This window comes from Echiichthys vipera (assembly GCF_963691815.1).
Source record: "Echiichthys vipera genome assembly, chromosome: 15".
NCBI classification, from domain to species: domain Eukaryota; kingdom Metazoa; phylum Chordata; class Actinopteri; order Perciformes; family Trachinidae; genus Echiichthys; species Echiichthys vipera.
Window position 1 is genome coordinate 25,767,406 of NC_139840.1, and position 16,322 is coordinate 25,783,727.

A 16,322-nucleotide genomic window follows, 5' to 3' on the forward strand; every position below is an offset into this window, starting at 1 on the left:
TGCCACCGTACTCTACGAGGGAATTGTTGGGTCTATGTAAATCATAAATAAGTCATAGTGTGGTCTTTACCTACTCTGTAAAGTGTCCTGAGATAACTTTTGTTATGATTTGGCACTGTAAATAAAATTGAATTGAAATGAAATGTACTTTTTACTTAAATACTTACAGTTCAGTATATAGCCTATATTGTCTTTTTTCTTAGTTGAAATGAGCAGTGCAATGTTCACCAAAAACATACTAAAAAAAATTCTGTTTTCTACACTGAAACTGTTGCTTTGTCTTTATTTTTTTATATCTGAGTTACAGCACCACATCGCAAAAACATTCAATACAGTCCTGTGTTGAGAATCAGATATGTTTAAAAGTATGATCAAAACTTGCTCATGCTGCAGAATGGATCCTGTTATATTATACATCATAGACTTATGTAATTGGTGATGCAGGATATATGTTGTCGCTTGTAAAAGGAGCTCATTTTAGCTTAGTTTAATTTATAAGCGTGCATCAATATTTATTAAGTAATTTGTATGTGAAGTGTTAATCTGCAAAGTATCAAGTAACAACGACTGTCATAAATGTAGTGGAGTAAAAAGTACATTTGGTCCTAAAGAGTAGAGATGTGTTTTAAGCAGAAAAAGGAAATACTCAAACATGTAACATACTTGAGCATGTGTATAGTTTCATTCCTCATTCGGCAAACCACAATGAATTCATGAAAAACAAAGTCAATCTTAAGAAATGAATGTTTTTTGTTACAACCATGAACTTTAATTCCCAGTATCTCACACATCCAGTGTGAGCGTCTGTCTAGCCCCAGTGTGCGGTTCAGACACGGCTTCTAACGTTTCCAATCCAGAGAAAACATCCACACATTTCATTGCCTTTTGTCTGCAAAATATTCTGAAAGCATCTCAAGAAATGCTGAGTTTTGGGAGTATATATATATATATATATATATATATATATATATATTTATATTATGTTTAAATGTATATAAAGTACATTATTTCATTTATTTAAGTATCATTCATTCATCATCTTCAACCTCTTGTCCCTGTCGGGGTCGTGGGGGCCTGGAGCCGATCCCAGCTGACATCGGGCATGAGGCGGGGTACACCCTGGACAGGACGCCAGTCTATCACAGGACACAGAGACAAACAGAGACAGACAACCATTCACACCTACGGGCAATTTAGAGTCATCAATGAACCCGACACCTGCACGTCTTTTAATCAAATATGTAAACTAAGTAAATATGTTGTGTTTAAACAGTCAGAACTGTGATGTTAGCATGGGCTAATGAAAGCAAGTTGCTTCAGCCCAATCCTTTTTTTGGTTGAAATTGTCAAATTATGTCATTAACATCTGATGTAGAACCAAAAATAAATTCATTCATTCAGAGTAGACTTGTTTCTCTGTCAGTAACACAGCAAAGAACAAAAGAATCTGTGTCTGATCTCCAGGGTTTTTATTTGCAGTACAAAAATAAACAACCCGTGCCTGAATTGTATAAAGTCTTTACAGAAGAGAAACTACCTGATAACATCCCTCTCTCTCTCTCATGAGTGTCCATCTGACAATTTTAACATCCTTAAATAAAACATCTAAACAGAAAAATCCAACAAAGTGCCTCATCTCATATTCTCCAAATAAATTAAATACAAACACATACATATTAACAAAAGAATCCTCTCACATATAGCCATATTTTACTTGACATGCTCTGATGTCAAATCTTATTCTCACATGAATCTTTGATGATAAAATTAAATAAAGTTGATTTTTTTTGTGTGTCTGTTCACACATTAGGCAGTACATTTAACTAATTGCTGTCATTTTGGACAATCTATGAAAGTAAAGTCTCCAGATCCTCACAGGACTTTTTTCCTCTAAAGGGAGTAATGATTCGCTCTTCATCTCCCCCCCCATCAGCCAATCCTGGTCTTCAGCTTTTAAAGAGGCAGGCTGTGGCTCACACTGGCAGTTGTGTCAGCGAATGGGACATGAGCGGCTGCAGCATCAGCGGGTCCGGACTTTGGACTAAAGGGAAGTTGAAAAGAACAAAAAATTAATAAATAAAGAGACTTCATTACAATCAGCAAGTTATTTCTGTAACAACTAGGCCTACATGTTTTTTAAGAGTAAAAATATCACTGATTTATATGGCTATGCTACTGTAGCTGTGTTTGGATGCTTGGAGGCCAGGAGTGTGTTTTTTAATCGATTGCTTACTCCAGGTAGGGATGAGTCCTTACCCCAAGTGAAGGAGTTAAATTACCTCGGGATCAAGTTCACCAGTGAGGGGATGATGGAACGTGAGTTTGGCCGGAGAATCGGAGCAGCGGGGGCGGTGCTGCAGTAGCTCTACCGCACTCTTGTGACGAACAAAGAGCTGAGGAAGGCAAAGCTCTGGATCTACTGGTCAATCTTCGTTCCTACCCTCACCTATGGTCATGAGCGCTGGGTCAGGACCGAAAGACCGAGGTCGCGGTTACAAGCGACCGAAATGTGTTTTCTCAAGAGGGGGGCTGGAGTCTCCCTTAGAGAGAGGGGGAGAAGTTCAGCATCCGTGAGGAACTCTGAGTAGAGCCGCTGCTCCTTTGCGTTGAAAGGAGCCAGTTGAGTTGGTTCAGGATCATCTAGTAAGAATGCCCCCTGGACGCCTCCCTCGGGAGGTGTTTCAGGCACTTCCAGCTGGGAGGAGGCCTCGGGGAAGACCCAGGACCAGGTGGAGAGATTATATCTCCACACTGGCCTGGGAACGCCTCAGGATCCCCCAGTTAGAGCTGGTTAACGTGGCACGGGAAAGGGAAGTTTGGGGTCCCCTGCTAGAGCTGCTGCCCCTGCGACCCGACCCCGGATAAGCGGTTGAAGATGAGAAATCTTATGTACACGTTTCTCACCATCCATATAAGTCAGTGCAGTGAGGAGGGGTGCGTCTGGGGTCATGTAGGCCGTGTATTGCAGATCGTCCATCAAAGGTGGCGTCAGCTGACCAGGAGCAAACGACGTCATCAGGGCTGAGGAGGCCGAATTTGGGCTGACGTATTTCTTCTGACGAGCTCGACAGTTCTGAAACCAAACCTGAATGGGAATGTACATTTACATTTTTAGTGCAATGATAGACAAAATATGAGACTTGTCCTTTAGAGTCTAATAATATAATTTTACTTAAGTCCTATAGCTTCTCTGTACTAAGCTGTGATTCTTTCTGTTTTGGGAGGATTCGTCCCGACCTGATTGCTGAAGTCAAATAGCATTTGATGCACCAGGGCGCATTCATTCGAGCATGGATGGATTGCTGAACGAGCCGCAAGGCCCCATAAAGTCAAGGGCCCTGACTCATAAAATGATCACAAAGTATACACAAAATGACTATAGGGATGCAAAACGACCACGAACAGATGCTGAATGACTGAAAATAGACAAAATGACCACAATGAGACAAAAAAAGAAATGTTTAAGATGTGCAGCAAAGGGAGAAACAAAAACATAGAAATTTAAAATAACGCAAAATTGATGCAAAACCACTACGAAAAGATGCAAAATGTCTGAACATGGATAAAACACAGAGATGCAAAACATTACATTACAAAGACATACAAAACAACTAAAAATGACAAAGAAACAAAATTACTAAAAGATCAAGTGTATTCCTAATGTCTTCTTTATCCATTTTGAAAGTTAAAGTTTCTTCCGGTCAGACGAGTTAGTTGTATGGTAAGGATGTCCTCTTCCCTTTTCTTAGCTGACAGTTTCGACTCCAGCCTTCATCAGAGCTGCCGTTTTCTTCCGGGTATGACGTGTTTTATGAAAACAGCTGACCGGGCAACTTCAAAATAAAGTTCCCAGACCCGGTTGTGTCCGTTCCTCACCCTGGTGCCGCTGGCAGAGAATGGCGTCCCAGTCGTGTGGGAGCAAGTACGCCCCCTCGTCCCTGTTCATGGTGTTGCCCTCACGCCTCCTTATTGATACAGACTCCTTTATCCATCTTCTGATGACAGAAGATGGATAAACCAGGGCAATGAACGGACACAACCGGGTCAGGGAACTTTATTTTGAAGTTTCCCAGCCCGGTCAGCTGTTTTCATAAAACACGTCATACCCGGAAGAAAACAGCAGCTCTGAGGAAGGCTGGAGTCGAAACTGTCAGCTGAGAAAAGGGAAGAGGACATCCTTACCATATAACTAACTTGTCTGGCTAGAAGAAACTTTACCTTACAAAATTAAAAGTAGAAAAAGTAGACTCTTAGAATTGGGGTGTCTTGTTACTGTGTAGACAGAGTGGGGGGGCGTCTGACATGTCTGTGCCCGGGGCCCCGTTGTCTAAGAATACGTCCATGCCTACAGACAGTAACTGTTGAGTTACCTGAATGACCCTGCGGCTGAGACCAGTCCTCTCTGACAGTTTCTGGAGAGTCTGGGCATCTGGGTTGTTATCTTTAGCAAACTGAGTCTGCATTACCTACACATGTAGAGACGACAGACACGTTAACGCGGCCGAACATTCACTCATTTTAAAATTATTCTGCTTTAGACTCACGCTAGCCCCGAACCTTTAAATGGTAAATGGACTTGTACTTCAATAGTCTTCTGACTACTCAAGGCGCTTTCACAGTGTTTGTCACATTCACACAGACATTCACACTGATGGCAGTGGACATCTACAGACCATATAATCTAATCATTCACACCACATTCACACACCCATGCACAGCACGGGGAGCAATTTGGGGTTCAGTGTCTTGCCCAAGGACACTTGAACATGTGGACCAGGGGAGGTGGGGATCGAACCACCAATCTCTCGAATGGAGAACGACCCACTCTGTCAGCCACAGTTGCCCCCAACTGTATTCTAACTGTATCTGGCTGAAAATATATCAGTGAGCTGTATTTAGTCAGAAACTAAAAAAAAGTGACAAAAGGCCGTCTGTTAACAATTAAGTGCAGTATTAGTGGCAAAGAGTAACTTTAAAATTATTATTATTCTGGATTAATGCATGACAAAAGAAACTCCTCGTTGCTGCTGTTTATCATTAAGGTTCAAAATAAAACACCGTGTTTTATTGGGTTTTGGATAACTGCTAGCTTGTGTCCTGTGTCTGAGGGGATTACCAGACATTAAATCAGCAGGATAACGTGGTAAAAATGGGCTCGAGCTCAGCAGAGCAAACAAAGCCAATCAAATTGACAGAGAACTGAGCAGTAGAGCGTTGATTACAGTCGCATTCATAGTGTGGCAAATGTGAAATAGTGCATTATGTCAAATTGCACCACTGCAGAGTGTAATATACTATTATTACTTCAGTAGTCGTGCTGAGCATTTGGCGGTACCTGTAACTGGTCAACAGTGAAGCTGGTCCTGGCCCTCTTGGCAGGTCTGGGCAGAGTGCTGGACTCCTCTTTCTCTGACCCCTCTTTAGAAAAACCAGACAGTGTTAAAGGGTCCTTTGACATCATGTTTTAGGTCCACAACCCTAACTAAGAAGATATTTACACCAGGCGCTGCAAGAATAAGACTAGAGACTCATTAAAGCTCCAAAAACACCAAGGTTACAGCCTTATTTTATTTACTATTGCAATAAATTTAAATCTATATTTTTATTCTCTTTGGCTTTTTAAATCTAGTTCTTTAATGTTGCTTTTATTTCACTTTGTTCTACTACTGTTACTTTAATTATAGCTTTGATTTTGTCATTTTATTATCCTGCGTGGTGCGTGCATTGGTGTCTAACTGTTAACTTGTCTTTTTTTTAAGTTTTAATTCAATTCAATTTTATTTACAGTGCCAAATCATAACAAAAGTTATCTCAGGACACTTTACAGAGTAGGTAAAGACCACACTCTGACTCATTTATGATTTACATAGACCCAACAATTCCCCCGTAGAGTACGGTGTATGTGAAAACCTTCCCTATAACAGGAGGGAACATGGGACAGACCCAGCTCTGTGGAGGACGGCCATCTGTCTGCACCGGTTGGGGAGGAAGAAAAGTGAAATAGAGAAAAGGTGGACACAAAGACAGAGACACTTCCTGAGATGCAAGCAACCACAAATGTGGACAGCCATCTGTCCTGACACAATCATCTTAAGAAATAACAACATAGCCAAGGGCTCGTAGCTGTAAGCTTTATCAAAGAGGAAAGTTTTAAGTTTACTCTTAAATATGGGGACAGTGTCTGCCTCCAGAATAACACTTGGGAATCGGTTCCACAGGAGAGGAGCTTGGTAGCTGAAGGCTCTGCCTCCCATTCTACTTTTGAAGACTCTAGGAACGACAAGTAGCTCTGCATTCTCAGAGCGCAGCGATCTAGTCGGGTGATACGGTACTATGAGCTCTTTAAGATACGATGGAGCCTGACCAATAAGAACTTTATAGGTAAGGAGAAGGATTTTCAATTCTGTTCGAGGTTTTACAGGTAGCCAGTATGCTGCAGCATTTTGGACCAACTGGAGACTCTTAACAGACTTATTGGAGCAGCCTGATAATTTTAGTGTCTACATCTCGTTGGTATTATTTTGTCAGTGCAGTTCAAAGTGCTTCACAGATGACTTACCTGTATAAAAAAGGTGCTAGACAGAGTTTGAACAGCCTTCGACTGCGAGGCTTATAACAACCATTACGACAAAATTAAAACTATCATGCATAGATAGATATGATCATATAATCAGACCCTCTGTGATGCATCTGTCCTGTTGTTCATCTCATCTATATACACACACTCACCATTTTCCTTGGCACGTTTGAGATTCTCCAACATGATGTCGTAGTGTGGCCGGCAGAAGACCCGGTTCTCCAGTAGTCCGTATTCCTCCCCGGTGGACAGCTGGCGCTTACAGGAGGTGCAGGAGAAACAGGCCAGGTGGAAGGTGCTGCCTCGGGCCTGACGCACCCAGTCACAGGCGTGGATGTTACGGCCACAGCGAGCACAGCGGGTCCCGTACCTCCTGAAGAAGGGAGATGTGAAAGAGAAGAGCAGGAGGAGGGGTGAAAGAGTCTCTTTGAGGTGCTTGATCAGTGACAGTGATCCTGACCGAGTCACACCCGTATTCTCCTGAATGTTCATTTTAACTTTGTACACTGACTTTCAGTCTGTGCTGGTGTATAATCTATTAAAACTAGTGCCAAAATAATATAATCGGCCGATATCGTCTGTCAGTATTTGCCCATCAGACATTTTTTTCAACAGAATACATAATGCAGAAAATAATGCTGAGGTAATTTCGAAATAGTGTCATGTAGCCGTTTGATTTTTTTATTTAGTTATATTTAAATGGTCAGCAAACAACGTACCATTTTCTTTAATTTTATTTATTGGTTGACAATTAACCTTTATTCAAGCGTTGCTTTTCAGTGGAGCCGAAAATACACAAAATAGTTAAAAGATTAAATTACAAAAACAGTGCAAAGAGTGCAGAATAGAAAGTGTTTGGGATTTTAAAAAATAAAGACATAAAATCACTAACATTAACATCAAATAATTGACATGACAGAGTGATACCCATAGGGACAAATTACTAAAAAACGGAATATTAGACATTGCTCTAAATAATATCTTTGAAAAGTCATGTTGCAAAATCCACAATAAGAAAATCTTTTATTTTCTACCAACGCAACAGGTCACTCCGCTATCGGCCACCATTTTAGTAATCAGTGATTTTTTCCCTTTAAATCAATATCTGTATCAGTCAAACATCCCATGAGAGCGATCATCTACAGACGATTCTTTTTGGGTTCAAACATGGCACATCATTACATTCACAGACGTTCAGTTTTTCAGATGGTGAAGGTTCACAAATGCATTAGAATGTAAGTCAGGCATCATTAAAGGATGCCGTTCGGGGCTCTTGCACCTCAAACAAACACAGTCCTCATGTTCCCTTATTAACAGAACAGACGTAGAACTAAAGATTTTCCTTCCTTTCTCTGTTTTGTCAATAGTTTCTCATGTCAAATCACATGAGCTACACCCTTTTTTCTCAAACACAGACCAAGTTAAATGCTTTTTTTCAGATCATCTGGCCCAGTTATTCTTCATAATTATTTGGGGAGGTATTATAATGTTGGGGCGGCACGGTGGTGTGGTGGTTAGCACTGTCGCCTCACAGCGAGAGGGTTCCTGAGGGGACAGAGGGGACCTTCTGTGTGGAGTTTGCATGTTCTCCCCATGTCTTCGTGGGTTTTCTCCGGGTTCTCCGGTTTCCTCCCACAGTCCAGAGACACGCAGGTGTTTGGTAAATTGATGACTAAATTGTCCGTAGGTGTGACTGTGAATGTGTCTGTCTCTGTGTCCTGCGATAGACTGGCGCCCTGTCCAGGGTGGACCCCGCCTCACGCCCAATGTCAGCTGGGATCGGCTCCAGCCCCCACAACCCCAATAGGGACAAGCGGTTGAAGATGATGGATGGTATTACAATGTTTGGTCGAGGAGGCAACACAAATAAAATGACTAAACATTTGATATAAAAACATGAAACTCTTTTACTCGCATCATCTTCATTAAAAAAGAAGGTCAGTGCAGAAAGAGTTGTGTTGACTCACCTGAAGTAGTCGAGTTTGCAGAAAACCTCTTTGTCTTTGATGTAGCAGCTGACGTGTCGGCCCAGTGACGTGTTGCAGACGCTGCAGGAGAGGCAGCGCACGTGCCAGCACAAGTTATTCACCTGAGACGAGAAAAAAATATTTTAACAAAACACGGCTTTGTATGTTTAATAACAGACTTTCCTTATAACTGAATACAATAGAGGCTGAAACTGTTGAAAGTGCATTTATTTTTGAATGACCAACAGCTGCAGTGATACAGTATCAAACTGGTTATTCAACACAATGTTTTATGCTAATAGGTTTATGTTAAAATGCAATTATGTTAATGTGAAAAACTGAAATTTTGCACTAACCCTACAATACTTTTTGCACATCCGGCAAAATTTTTGACAGTTAAAATTAAATTGTAAAAGTTAAAGTATAATTTCCATATTTTTTAATGGGTTTTTTGCATTTGTTGTTGGCTCTCAGTACTTTTATTATTAATTTCTTTTAATTATTGTGTGCATTGAGCAACATGGAAAATTCCTTGTATGTGAAAACAAATACCTTACTGATTCTGTGGAAACCATTAGGGTCACATGTTTTTGGGTATAACCAACAAATAACCACCTGCAGGTACTGACGTGTTTTCTGAATTATACTGCACTGTAAAATACAAAAATATTTCTCTCTTCCTCCTTTTCTCTTTTGAAATTTAAATTATCTAAATAATCCAGGAGCCAGTCTACATTAATATTTCACATTAGGGGGGGTATTTTTTAAATTCAATCCTCAATTCAATTTTATTTATAGTGCCAAATCATAACAAAAGTTCTCTCAGGACACTTTACATATGGAGTTGGTAAAGACCACACTTAATGGGTTATTTATGATTTACATAGAGCCAACTATTCCTCCGTAGAGTACGGTAGAGTCATAAAATAAGAAAGTCCCTATAACAGGCAGGACCGTCGGACAGACCCAGCTCTGTAGAGGATTGACATCTGTCTGCACCGGTGGGGAGGAAGAAAAGGAGAGAGAGAAAGAGAGAAAAGACGGACAAATGGACGGAGAGAAAGACAGTCCCGGAGATGCAAGCAACCACAAAAGTAACAGTGATATAATGATAGCTAAATCCTTGAAGCAATTTCAGTCAAAAGCAACTGGACTTGGTTCAAATGCATTAAAAATAGTACACAACCCTATTTTTTTAAATTGTATTGTTGTGCTTTGCTGTGCATGCCTTTTAAGCTGATATGTCTGTCATCTGTGGTAATTGTTGATTCCAGTCTGTGGTATGTGTTTTCTTACTGTAACCACTCACCTTCCAATTGTTTATAGATCTAATATTTATTAATGAGGTTCATTTGAATGTTAAAAAAAAATTGAATGGACTTCATGCCACTCAAGGAAACCTGTGATCTCTTTGTAACATTTAAATTCTAATGTTTCCGTCGCATGTGTTACTACTGCCATTGAACACGTTTTTATATACATGGTACTTTGTTCCTTTCGGAGCTCAGTGTCATCAGTTATTTAACTGACTGGTCTGACAGCTAGCCATCAATTAACCAAGTCCAGTTGCTTTGGACTGAAATTGCTTTGAGGATAACGATGACCTGGACAAATTAGAACATTCACAGGCTTAGTGATGGCTAAAGCAATGTGAACAGGACTTACAAGTTATGGCAGTTAATATTTTTCTGGCGTTTGTAGGGTTTGGGAGGATTGGGAGCGTCTCTGACCTTGAGGAGGTACCTGTCCAGGATCTCCAGGCCGCAGGAGGTGCACAGGGTCTTCCCCAGCGGGGAGGCCTCGGCGGGGCCAGAGGCGGAGAAGGAGGACGGAGAGTAGCAGTCCTCGAAAATATCATCGGGCCCAGAGGAACCCTGTCACAAGGAGACGGTGTGACAGTGTAAAAAAAAACAACATTACAGAAAAATCACATTATTTAGTGTAAAGCAAGCGTCCGGGTCTTTAAATTAAGAGTCACTTGTTTCCCTTTGATGTTTGTCAGCGGCGCTTTGAAGTTTGCGCAGTCACGCGAGCTACAGCTCTTCACTTTTTACACAAATAAACTGCGTGTTTTTATGTCAAATATAATTAAAATATGAAGTTAAAAGTTGTTGGTGCGGTGGTGAAACACCTACAGGGTCGAAATAAGTGTGCGCGTGTTGCAGCTGGGTGAAAATCTGCTCCGTCCGTCGCCCTCCACCCTCCGACATCACGCTGCTGCCACTGTGTCCGCGGGGGTGCACGCGCGAGACCCAAGGGGGGTGTCCGCTTCATATTCCCATGACAACCGCGGTCATTAAGCTCACGCACTAATAATTAAGGTAAAACACACACACACACACACACACACACACACACACACACACACACACACACACACACACACACACACACACACACACACACACACACACACACACACACACACACACACACACACACACACAACCAAACAGTCACTCAAACGGGGTATGTGTGTGTGTGTGTGTGTGTGTTTGTGCGTGCGTGCGTGCGTGCGTGTGTTTATTTTCTATACGTCGACGCTGCACGTGCACTTCGCTCCTGAAGTCCTGATTTATATATAAAGTGGGTTTTCTCCACGTGCGAGGCCTCGCGCGCAGCTAAAAGTGATCCTGGCTTAATTGAGTGCGCACGTGCACACGATGAGGGGCAATCAGTGAGAAAGAAGGTGACACACACACACACACAAACACACACACCTTTTTTTTTTTAAAAAACACCTGTGCTTTTTGTCACATTATGTGTAATGTTTATTTCATGCTGCTGGGGAGACTTATGTGTTTACTTCACTGCTTATTTAATTTGTTATTTATTCTTTCATATGACATGTTCTAAATTAACTAAATTAAACATAACCTGTCTGAATATTATGCCCTTTTATATTATTTTTAATAATCTAAATGACCTTTTAGTGAGGGTGAAACAGCCTCTTCATATTGGTTCAATAACCCCAAAAAAGCAAACATAGAATTATCTGAATAAAATCACAATTTAACAATATTTTGGTGAAAGATAACCTGTCTGAATATGCTACAGTCTTATATTATTTTTAATAATCTAAATGACCTTTTAATGAGGGTGAAACAGGCTCTTGATATCAGTTTAATAACCCCAAAAAAAGCACACATAGCACCCTATTTGAATAGAATCACAGTTTAACAATATTATGGTGAAAGAGACAGTTTTTATTTATTATTGCAGTGTTCAGAGAGGCTGCTTTCGTTGGGTGTTGGGAGGATCATGAATATATTAATGCGATAAGCCAGGGGTGGGCAATTCTCATCCTGGAGGGCCGCTGTCCTGCATGTTTTAGGTTGCTCCCTGCTGAACACACCTGAGTCTAACAACGATCAAACTGTGACGAGCATCAGCTGCTTGTTAACGTGCAAATCATTAGAATCAGGTGTAAATCAGGTGTGAATCAGGAGCAGGGAAAAACATGCAGGGCAGTGGCCTTGCAGGAACAGAATTGGCTATCCCTGAATAAGCACTTTTTTTGGATCGACCTTTCTAATAATCCGCATATTAACTCGTGGAAGCGCTGGCCCTGTTTTGTTTTTGGTCTCTAAATAAATTCACTTGTTGATTTTTATTATGTTTCTGAGAGAACAGTGCTGTTTAAAACATTTACACGTAGATTTCCACCTGTTTGTTTGCAGATAACACAGAAAATAACATTAATAAACACACTTGTGTTAGGTTTGCCGCCTGTTTTGCTCGGTTGTGAAGTTGATTTTGTAACATCTGTAACATGAGAAACTAATTTCTAGTTTCTCCCAAACTGTAAAATTTATTTACTTTGACAGAAGCCTGTCTCCGTTTTTTAGTTTAAATATGGATTGCACTATTAATTAGAAGTTGTAATTTTTTCCCTATTTAAATGTATTTATGGAGTAAAAAATGGTTTTAAAAAGTTAAATCAGTGCAGAAGTTTTATGCACTTTTATTCCCTACGCCTGTCTGTTTTTTTTAAACTTAATTATAATGCTGAAAAAAAGTTTTATGCACTTTTGTTACCTACGCCCGTCTGTTTTTTTTATACTTAATTATGTCGTTTAAAGATAGTAATGAAAAAAAACACAAGATTAAAATAAAAATAAGATGAAATAAAGTGAAGAAAAATAGAACAAAGTCAAATAAAATAGAATAAAAGCTAATCACCTATATTGCGTAGATATGTAGACTTACATGCAGTATGAATTTCACGCAAATTACTATTATTGTAGAATAAAACTAACACACACACACAAGTATGCAGAAGTGTAAACGCGGTGAAAACTAAACTATAGTGAGGTTAATGATGTAACTGCACAGATTCAGCAGGTTATTATCTCATCTCATCTCCATCCGCTTATCCGGGGTCGGGTAGCTTTAGCAGGGGACCCCAAACTTCCCTTTTATTATTAGGGAAGGTTATTATTATCATTATTCGTTTACGCTCCCCTTAAGTTGCCTCTGTGTTTGAAATTTGCGTTATAAATAAAGTTGCATTGGAGTTTGGTGCAGTGTGTGTGTGTGTTGTTACTCACCGCGCTGCTGGAGACGCACTTCAACATGTTCATGGAGCATCTGCCCGCTTCATCCCCCTGCAGCCAGATGTGTGTCCTGTTCACCGTGTTAGTCCACTGAACTGAGCTCCACTCCTCCACTCCTCCACTCCTTCTCTCCTTCACTCCTTTACTCCTTCACTCCTTCACTCCTCCACTCCTTTACTCCTTTACTCCTTCACTCCTTCTCTCCTTCTCTCCTTTACTCCTTTACCCCTTTACTCCTTTACTCCTTTACCCCTTTACTCCTCCACTCCTTTACTCCTTTACTCCTTTACCCCTTTACTCCTCCACTCCTTTACTCCTTTACTCCTTAACTCCTTCACTCCTTTACTCCTTCACTCCTTCACTCCTTTACTCCTTCACTCCTTTCCTCCTTTACCCCTTCTCTCCTTCTCTCCTTCTCTCCTCCTGTGCTCCTCTGAGGACTTTCACCATTTGTGAGTCACAACTTTTGTTCTTGTCATTTTAAGAAGCTCTGAGCTGCACCTCCCACTGACCTGACCCGCCCGCTGCATCCTTTCTAGCTTTCTTTCTTTTATTCTTTCTTTTATTCTTTCTTTCTGTCTGTCTTTCTTTCTTTCATTCATTCTGTCTGTCTTCCTTTCATTCATTTTTTCTTTCTTTCATTCATTCATTCATTCATTATGTCTGTCTGTCTTTATTTCTGTCTTTCTTTCATTCATTTTTTCTTTCTTTCTCACGATTTTCTTTCTTTCATTAATTCTTTCTTTCTTTCTGTCTGTCTGTCTTTTTTCTTTCATTCATTAATTAATTAATTCCTTATGTTTTTCTGTCTTTCTTTCTGTCTGTCTTTCATTCTTCCTTTCTGTTTTTCTGACTTCTTTCTTTCTCCCTTTTTCTTTCTTTATCTTTTTTCTCTTTCTTTCTTTCTTTCAGGTAGAGGTTGCTGAATCATGGTTTAAAGCAGAGAAAAAGAGTAGACGCCCTAAGTCATCCTCTGCTTTATTGTCTATTTTACTCATAATTTACTAAATGAACATCCTGCTGTATTGAAGAAGACTTAAAACTAGAGATTGAGACATAAACTCGTTATGAAATTTTTTACTGAGGAAATAAATCAAGAGAGAAGCTTAGGCTAATTTTCTCATTGACTTCTATACAATCACACTTCTTTATGGAGCCTGTGGAGTCTCCCCCTACTGGATATTAGAGAGAATGCAGCTTTAAGTGGAGTCTGCTCCTGCTGGACATTAGAGAGAATGCAGCTTTAAGTGGAGTCTCCTCCTGCTGGACATTAGAGAGAATGCAGCTTTAAGTGGAGTCTCCTCCTGCTGGACATTAGAGAGAATGCAGCTTTAAGTGGAGTCTCCTCCTGCTGGACATTAGAGAGAATGCAGCTTTAAGTGGAGTCTCCCCCTGCTGGACATTAGAGAGAATGCAGATTTAAGTGGAGTCTCCCCCTGCTGGACATTAGAGATAATTCAGCTTTAAGTGGAGTCTCCTCCTGCTGGACATTAGAGAGAATGCAGCTTTAAGTGGAGTCTCCTCCTGCTGGAAATTAGAGAGAATGCAGCTTTAAGTGGAGTCTCCTCCTGCTGGACATTAGAGAGAATGCAGCTTTAAGTGGAGTCTCCTTCTGCTGGACATTAGAGAGAATGCAGCTTTAAGTGGAGTCTCCTCCTGCTGGACATTAGAGAGAATGCAGCTTTAAGTGGAGTATCCCCCTGCTGGACATTAGAGAGAATGCAGCTTTAAGTGGAGTCTCCTCCTGCTGGACATTAGAGAGAATGCAGCTTTAAGTGGAGTCTCCTCCTGCTGGACATTAGAGAGAATGCAGTTTTAAGACAGTCCATCTATCTTTATGATACAGTCTGCAGAGACAACCAACCCCGGTCTCCCCTACTGAACAGGGTTTATGTTTATACTACAATGCTCTCCACAGCCCAGTGAGACTGCAGTGCACTTTCAAACTTATTTTCCTGCGAGGCGTTTCGATCCACTATAGCCCGGTCTGACATTATCAGGATTTCCCATCTTTTCCTTTCTTGCCATAAGGGACATTACGAACACAGCACAGGACTGAACTCTGTTTATTTAGACATCCACACCGTCTCAGCTACAGCAGCAGCACTTTCAGGGCACAACTTGTTGCCCCAATTCCTCAAACAGCTGCATTTTTTAAAACATGTTACGCTGAAGTAACACTCAATCAGTTCCTTTAAAAATACATACACTGAATCTCGTATTATTTAGAGACTGAAGACGCTTTTTAAGGGCCGACATTCATAATGAGGATTTGCTGTCTCAGCTTTAAGGAGTGTGCTTCTACATGGTCCCTCCTCCTCCTCCACGATTACATCGTCAGACTTTAAGTGAAGGTGATGGCTAACCAGAGACTGGGGTCAAAAAGGCATGAATGAAAACACTCTCAGGGGGCACTTTGTGAATGGAGAGGCAACACACAAGAATCCCTTTGGGTCTTTTCAGCACATATACGTCTGCAACCCAATACGTCAGTCCCCGAGCCTTCTAAACGGGGTCTTTAGGATAAAATACAATGGTATGGATGTGTGGGATGGACTAGATTCAACTGAACAGAAAAGAGTCAAGCAGGATATTAAAAGTAATCTGAAAAGTGAAAGAATCTGCATGACTATATATGTCTAATTTATGAATTTAGCCCAAGAATAAATCCTGACCTTTGAATTATATCGACCTCAAAATTGTTTTTCTTTTTCTTAATCATATTTTTAAATTAAGCGTCTACAGTTTTGGGGATTTCAAACTCAGACACATCATAAATCTGTCTCCAAAACTGTTCTCTTAATGTGGTTAAGATGTCCCAGAAATTGTAGATTGTTTGATTGAAAATATTAACAACACGAAACACTAGCTTCAATCCAGGATGGATTACTGAACGGGCCAACTGAGCACAGGCCCGGGGGCCCCGACTCACAAAGGGTTGCTGAAAAAAAACAAAACGATCACAAACAGATGCTAAAAGACCACAAACATACACAAAACAACTACAAACGTATCAAAATAACTACAAACGGATGCAGAATGAGGTAAAACATCTACAAAAACATGCAAAATATGTACAAAAGGACTAACTATAGACATAAAGCTACCACAGAGGGATACAGAATGACTAGAAATAGATGTTGAATGACTACAAAGTGACTAAAAATGACTAAAAATAAGCACAAATTCACTAAAAATAGACGTAAAAACCACCATAAAGGG

General features: G+C 40.5%; 1 protein-coding gene across 1 annotated transcript; it reads right to left on the reverse strand.

The window, feature by feature from the left end:
* Nucleotides 1–1,973: 1,973 nt before the first annotated feature.
* Nucleotides 1,974–10,754, reverse strand: LOC310958229 (LIM/homeobox protein Lhx8-like; the record flags this gene model as incomplete). The annotated part of the gene is made up of 8 exons (XM_083929078.1): nucleotides 1,974–2,041; nucleotides 2,905–3,085; nucleotides 4,371–4,466; nucleotides 5,336–5,449; nucleotides 6,728–6,950; nucleotides 8,545–8,666; nucleotides 10,275–10,418; nucleotides 10,680–10,754. The coding sequence occupies 8 exons, from the start codon at nucleotides 10,752–10,754 to the stop codon at nucleotides 1,974–1,976; spliced, it is 1,023 nt and encodes a 340-aa protein (XP_083785204.1).
* Between the last annotated feature and the right edge of the window lie 5,568 nt (nucleotides 10,755–16,322).